Source organism: Mesocricetus auratus, unplaced genomic scaffold, assembly GCF_017639785.1.
Source record: "Mesocricetus auratus isolate SY011 unplaced genomic scaffold, BCM_Maur_2.0 contig_11024_pilon_obj, whole genome shotgun sequence".
Classification (NCBI taxonomy): domain Eukaryota; kingdom Metazoa; phylum Chordata; class Mammalia; order Rodentia; family Cricetidae; genus Mesocricetus; species Mesocricetus auratus.
Window position 1 is genome coordinate 1,393 of NW_024433673.1, and position 7,464 is coordinate 8,856.

Here is a 7,464-nt window from a genome sequence, read left to right on the forward strand (position 1 = left end):
GCCTATTGAGCCTTTTTATTACATGTGTTATAAAGAAATCAGTCCAAAACACATGCACATGCTTTATTAAAAGTATGTTTTGTCATTAAAAATGTTTACTTTATGAGTGGGTGTTTTAGGGTAATCTATAATGCAGCCATGGTAGCCATATTAGTGGCTTTAATACATGACAAGGAGGGAGGAGGGAAGGAAAGCTGATCATGTATGGAGTAATTATTGCAGTACATCCTGAGGAAATACTGTTACTACTCAAATTTGCAGACATTGGATCCTAAGAGAGAGAGAGAGAGAGAGAGAGAGAGAGAGAGAGAGAGAGAGAGAGAGAGGAGGGAGAGAGATCTGGTTAGGGGCAGGCCTGTAATTCCAGCTACTCAGGAGGCTGAGACAGGAGGACCACAAGTGCTTACTGTGTTTTGGCTGCAGAGTGAGTTGAAGGCTACCTGGATAACTTGGTAAGATTCTCTTTCAAAATTAAGAGTAAGTGGGGCTGGAGGGATGGCTTAGCTGTTAAGAGTACTGGGTGCTCTTGGGTAGTAGATCAGTATTTATCCTGGGTATATAAATGGACTTTGGACTCCCATACAACTATGTAAGATCCACTCTGACCCTGATCTCTTCTGAGAGGGTCTTGGCCCTGCCCTTGATGAAATGACACATTATGGACACCCCAATGGGGGGGTCCTCACCCTACCTGGGACAATGAGGGAATATTGGGAGGTTGTCCACGGGAGGAGGGGAGGGAATCAAAGGGGGACCAGGAATTGACATGTGAATCAACCATGTTTCTAATTCACTTTTAAATTTAAAAATAATAAAAAAGAGTACTGGCTGCTCTTCCATAGGATCACTAGGTTCAATTCCCAGCACCCACATGACAGCTCAAGTCTGTCACTCCAGTTCCAGGGGATCCCACACCCTCACAGACATACATGCAAGCAAAACACCAATGCACATTAAAAATGAATAAATAAATAAATAAATAAATAAATAAATTTTTGGCTGGGTGGAGATAGCACACGCCTTTATCCCAGCACTCTAAAGGCAGAGGCAGGCTCCAGGACCACCCTAATATACAGAGCAAGCTCCAGGAAAATCTCCAAAGCAATATAGAGAAACCCTGTCTCGGAATAACAAAAGAAAGAAAGAAACAAAGAAAGAAAGAGAGCAAGAAAGAAAGAAAGAAGGAAAGAAAGAAAGAAAGGTGGGTGGTTATGGATATGTCTGGTGCCTGGGTGGTTAAATAAATTCTATTACAAGAAACTTTTCTCCACTGAAAACAAATACATCCTGTTCACCAATCTTGCCCACAGCATCTTCTTGGACCAATATCAGAAGGTTATCTTTCATATACCTTATATATCCTTTATATATACCACATCACTGCTGCATAGTCCAACATTTATAATTCCATTTCCTTACAGCAGAACAGTGTCAAGTACGGTGCACATGCCTAGCATTCAGGAGACCAAAGTTATATTTTTTTACAAATTGAGTTTGAGTCCAGTATGGACTAACTGAGAATTTTTTTCAAAAGGCCCCCAAAATTATTAAAATAAAAATAATTATAATTTACTATTTTTAAACATAGAAAAGCAAAACCAGGGAGATGGTTCATCAGGTAGCCTGATGACCTGAACCCATCAAAACTGGCCAATCTTGATACATAGCACACAAGCAGAAATAAGGAAGACCCTATATCAGAAACACTATGGAAGGAAAGAACCAGCTCCAAAACCAGTTGTCCCCTGATGTCCACATTCTGGGAAGGTCAAGCAAACCTGCACTTTTACATACACACACAATAAAATAAAAAAAATTTAAAAATTAAGTAGAAAAGTAGAGCAACACCTTGAAATGGTTTATTTGGCAATCTATACTTTCAAGTTTGTCTTGTTATTTCTGTAGGAGTATGTCCAAAGCAATATGGTGTCGCCACACCCTTGGTTGCCCACGAGAACTTGGTTAAACCCTACTGCTTCACAAATGGTCACAGGATATGGAGAACTCAACTTGTAGTGACCAAAGCCTTCCTCCCTGGTGACTAGCAATCATAGGGCTAGAAGGTGCTATGTACGCTGCTCAGGGGAGATAATCTGCTGCCTTATCCATGTGTGAATCTGTAGCTGTAATAATAAGCTGTGTGGCCCAACAGTGAAGTACCATCTGCTTTCTGATTGGCTTAAGGCCTGATCGATTGGAGAAAACTCATGTCTGCTGCTGTATATCTGGACAAGGACCCATGGTTGGGAAGGTCATATGCCCTAAGTATTTTGCTAAATGGACATAGCATCAAATTGCCCTCTAAATTTGTATCTTTATACCACAGATTAGTGCAGCTCTCAGACCTCATCCAAGAGACTTCTTTATGAGGTGGAAGGAAGTTAACATAGAAATAACTGGTTGAAATGCAGAGAAAGAAAATCTATGGACTGAACATCCACAAACTGGGCATCTCTGTCACCTTCCTCCACTAATAGTGTTGTGGCCAATGAAGAGTGGGTGAAAACGTCATGAAGAAAAGAGGTTGCCAAGGAGCAGAGCGACAGCAACACCTTCTGAGGGAGACAGAGTGAGTGCACTCATTAACTCATGGCAGCTGAAGGTGCTGCATAAAATCAAGGTAGCCAACATTCTAACAGGGAGAGGCTCATGAGCCTTCACTCCAAGTGAGAAGCTACTAACTGCTGATGGCTGCTGGAAGAGGCAAAATCAGTTTTCTTAAGGGTGTCTCCCTTGATACACTGACCAAACTCCAGTGGGGTGCCTGACACCCAAGAGTATATTGGCTCCAAAATTGAACTCAATGGGTTACTTAACAAAAAAAGGTAGAGAGGATCCAGGTGGTGGTGGCAAATGCCTTGAATACTAGCACTTGGGAGGCAGAGACAGACGGATCTCTGTGAGTTGGAGGCCAGCCAAGACTACAGAGAGAGTTCCGAGACAGTCTCCAAAGCTAGAGAAGCACAGTCTCAAAGAGAGGGAGACAGAGACAGAGACAGAGAGACAGAGAGAGAGAGAGAGAGAGAGAGAGAGAGAGAGAGAGAGGGCATAGATTTAGGAGGGGATGGGCAGATAAGAATGGACCTAAAAGGAGTTAGGGAGAAAACTAGGAGACAAATACATTGTATGCATATTTGAAATGCTCAAAGACTCAATGAAAATATCACACTAAAACAACCTTACTGAACCTTTCAAAGGGTTTGTCTCATTTACATTATTTAAGTTATTTATATCGCATATTTATAATAACTTTAAACACCTTTACAAAGGCTCCCAGGTCCCTGGCAGCCCTCAGGTGTTATCTGTCCAGCTAACTTTCTTGATTGAAATTTCTCAGCACACCTGAGGCCCTAAGAACACTAAGCCTTCACTCGAAACCCTGAGGACAGATTTTTAAAAAGGTGTGATGTATTCTCTCATTGGTGGCTTCTGGCCAGAGGGGGATTATGGTGCTAGACTCTGTCCCCAGGATCTAAGTGAGCATGGGTCAGATTTACTTCATGGAGGAGAGCTTGAAATTGTCTTCAGTGGATTGTGTGATTGCCCATCATTAACTCTTGGAGAAGCTTTGTGAGAACAACTAATGAGAAGGGGCTGAGAAAATCTCAAACAGATGATATCTCAAATTAGGAGCAAAACTAGGAACCTGGCTAGGATATTCATTGTCCTAATGTGGACTTACTGGTGGCAATGATTTTATCCAGGAAGAACTTCATGGTAAATCATTTCAAAGACAATGTAATTTGGGCATGGTAGCACACACCTGTAACTCCATTACTGCCCTGGGAGCTCGAGGAAGGCAGATCTCTGTGAGTTCAAGGCTGCCTGGTCTACAAAGTGAGTTCTGTTCCTCCTAGTCCCACAGCTGTTTAGTCACAAATAAACACACAGATTATTAACTGTTTGTCCAATGTCTCAGGCTTCCTATTGGCTAGCTCTCTCTTAATTAGTAACCCATCTCTATTAATCTATATATTTCCACATGGTCTTGGCTTTCCAGAAAATGCTCAGAGTACTCTCTTCCAAGTAGCTACGTGGTGTCTCCTTTGTCGCTCCTTTCTGCATCTCTCTTCCCAGAATTCTCCTACTCTGGTAACCCCAGCTATCTTCCTGCCTGGTTGCTGGCAAATCAGAGATTACTCACCAACCAATAAGAGAAACGTGTATTTACAGCACACAGAAGGACATCCCCCATCACCAGAGGACACAGGTTCAAGTCCCACACCCAGAAGGTAGCTCAAATCTCTCTATAACTCCAGTTTCAGGGGATCTGATACTCTCATGTAGACATAAAATACAAATAAAAATTATTAAAAAGAAAAGACCCCGTTAAAAAAAGAAACAAAACAAAAAACCCAAGGTAAAAGTTAAGAGGTTAACAATGATCAGGTGGAGAATTAAGAGAGGGAGGGAACCAGACGCACACCAAATAGAAGTTTGCCACTGAATTATTTGTCTTTTGGCTCTATCTTGAACCATGTTGAATTTGCTAGTGCAAAAGCAGCATTGCTCCAGGAGGAGGACACAAATCCCATCTGTGGAGGCTAATTTTGTATCAGCTTGAGACAATCCACAGTCATATGAGAGGAGGGAACCTCAATGAAGAAAATGCCTTCATAAAATAGTGCCATACACAAGTCTGGTGGACATTTTCTTCATTAGCAATGGATGAGGGAGGGCCCAGCCCATGGTGGGAGGTGCCACACCTGGACTGCTAGTCCTGGGTTCTGTAGCCAGCTGAGCAAGCCATAGAGAACAAGCCAGTATGCGGCACCCTTCCATGGCCACTCCATCAGCTCCTGCCTCCAGCATCCTGCCCTGTTTGAACCTACCCTGATGTCCTTCAATGTTGAAAAGTGATATGGAAATAAACACTTTCCACCCTGTCTCGCTTTAGTCACAATGTTTCATCACAGCCATGGAAACCTTAACTAAGACGTGTTGGTAGGAGGACAGTGGGCTGTTGCTGTGACACGCCTGGCCCTATTGTTTTCGGGAGGGTTGTGGAACCACATTGGAACTTTGGACTAGAAGAGCCATTAAGTGTTGAGAATTCAGTGAGCTGTTCTGTAGGAACTTGGGGGAAAAGGGTGTTGAGAGCAAATGACAGAGGACAGACTTGCAATATTTCAGAGGGAAGGAAAGGCTCTACTGGGACATTTAAGATTCTGTGATTCTGGTTGATCCAGAATGAAGAATCCACTGTGATTAACAAGATACCAGAACCACTAACATGAAAACATTGCTATGTTGGTATAATGCATGTTGGTCAGCTGGAGAAAAAGAATCAGATATCTCTTTCCTGCACTCCACTGCTGATCATGCTTAATACAGGAGGCATTAATAGAGGTGAGGTTTGTAATCACCTTCAGCCAGCACAATTTGGACTCATTGAGTCAAAAAAAGAAGGATGTGGGACTGTAGAGATGGTTGGGAGATAAACAAATCTGGCTGCGGTTACTGAGCTACTGAGTCCAATTAGCAGGAACAACATGGTGGCTCACAAACAGCTGTTATAACAGAGACAGAGACAGACAGACAGAGAGAGAGAGAGAGAGAGATTAACACTCTTGCCCAATTTCTACCCTCCTCTCCCAGCTTACACTCTGCCGCCTGGATTGTCACTTTGTCTCCCCGAATGACAGCAATATAATAGTGATACACTCACTAATTTGGGAATTCTTGGGGGTGTACCTCATTCAATATTGTGCTTGTATTGCAGTTTATCAGAAATCGTGTCCTTTCTACCTTGCTATTAATGAACACTGAGGAAAAGCACTCTAGGTTAAAGTTCATGGTGAGTTTGAAGGATGTGTTTCTGTTATACTCATTGAATTAGAGGACAAGGATTAGATGTCAAGGTGGTCGGAGTGAGTGCTTTATTGTGTATGGGCAGGTCCTACACATTTCCATATTCATTTTTTTCTCAAACTTCTTAACTGACTCTTTGGGATTGGAATATCATGCCCTACCTTATCTCCCTAAATTAGGACATATATCCATAACCCATTGAATGACAAAAAAAGACAAATGGTTCTCACTTGGGCCAATGATGACATATTTAGGGCATCCTGGAAAGAACTCTTTCAGTTAACTCTCAAGCTGTACCACTTGTTGTCCAGTCTCTGTGTAACTGGAGAGTGCAGACCGTGGTTCAAATCCTGGCTAGAATAGTGTGTGTGGCTGCATCATCTCAACAGACCTCCTGGAAATATTTCTTTCAGGAGTGTCTCTGAGGATAGACCATCTCTGCAAATTGATCAGTGACTGTGATCCAAAGAAAATCTGTAGTTGGAGTAGTTCAGCTTAAGGGCATTGTCATAGTACTGGTGAAATTATACTTGTGGGGCTCCTACATTTTTTGTATGGTTTTCAATATGGGTTTTTCTATGTGGAAACAGTCCAGGCTGCCCTGAAATTCACTATGTAGACCAGGCTGCTTTTCCCTAACAAGTGCTGGAATTAAAGGTGTGTGTATGTATCTGTGAGCTCCACCCAGCTTGAATTCAATCATCCTTTTGGAAACTTCAGAGAACATATTAGGTCAGGGGTCTAGTATTCTGGGTAGTTCTTTCTTCTCCTTTGGATGCTGATATATTCATGATGCGAAATTCCCCTGGATGGTTGCTTTTATTTAATTTTCCTGGGAAGAAAACAAAAAGCAAAAAACAAAAATCATTCCCAGCACCAACATTTGGGGAGATCCCAAATCAAAACATTATCAAAATTGATCCAGAGTGGAGGAGCTGGGATTGATATTTGTAGCATGCCTGATTCTAATTTCAATAAAAAGTAAAATATTGAACTCTGACTCCTCTAAATTATATGGCTTTGCTTATAAAACTCTACTCTCTTCAACAGGAATATGGGTTATTCCATAGCTAGGAAACAACGAGCCGGTTTTGGAAGAGGGGTTTCCATAGATTCTTCAAGGCCTTTCTTTCAGTGGCAAAAAAAGGAACTTGAAAATGTGTTTTTCTTCTTTTTTTCTATCAGGTGGATCCTCTGACACGGGACAGAGAATGTTGATGCTTTCTAGCAAGCATGCCCAAGAGTACAGCTGCCCTAGTCTCAGCCAGAACTTGTTCTGTGTCCCTGGCGCCATCGGCACTCATGTTGCTTCTTCTGACAGCCCAGCCTCTCCAGAAAAAGGGGAAAGAGCCAGGTTGAAGGTCCCATGCAGTGATCTCTATGAAGACCTTCTGGTCTCCTCCTCCTCAGAGGACAGTGATATGGAGTGACCTTCAATTTGAGAGAAGATGCCAATTCCCAGCTGATCTGCCCAGATACTTCAGGGATGCAACAGGATGGACTTTTGTGGAGTGAAAAGAATCCCAGTGGATTACTGCCGTCTTCTGCAGATGCACTGGGTAAGTGACTGAAATCTGACAGGTTCACCTGCAAAAGGCTAAAACACTGAAAACTCCTCGAGGCTGGACTCACAAATCCAAGTGGGTGGAGTCA

The 7,464-nt window shown here is 42.5% G+C and overlaps 1 protein-coding gene across 2 annotated transcripts; it reads left to right on the forward strand.

The window, feature by feature from the left end:
* The first annotated feature begins 342 nt into the window (after positions 1-342).
* LOC121138500 (putative protein FAM90A9P) lies at positions 343-7,458 on the forward strand. 2 transcript variants are annotated; one of them, XR_005875472.1, is made up of 2 exons: positions 343-452; positions 6,997-7,458. XR_005875472.1 is itself a non-coding variant. In XM_040741182.1 (2 exons), the coding sequence occupies exons 1-2, from the start codon at positions 5,259-5,261 to the stop codon at positions 7,239-7,241; spliced, it is 336 nt and encodes a 111-aa protein (XP_040597116.1). In that variant the 5' UTR covers positions 5,036-5,258; the 3' UTR covers positions 7,242-7,458. The 2 variants fall into 2 exon arrangements, 1 of the variants encoding a protein (XP_040597116.1); XM_040741182.1 differs by lacking the exon at positions 343-452 and adding an exon at positions 5,036-5,349.
* The last annotated feature ends 6 nt before the right edge of the window (positions 7,459-7,464 follow it).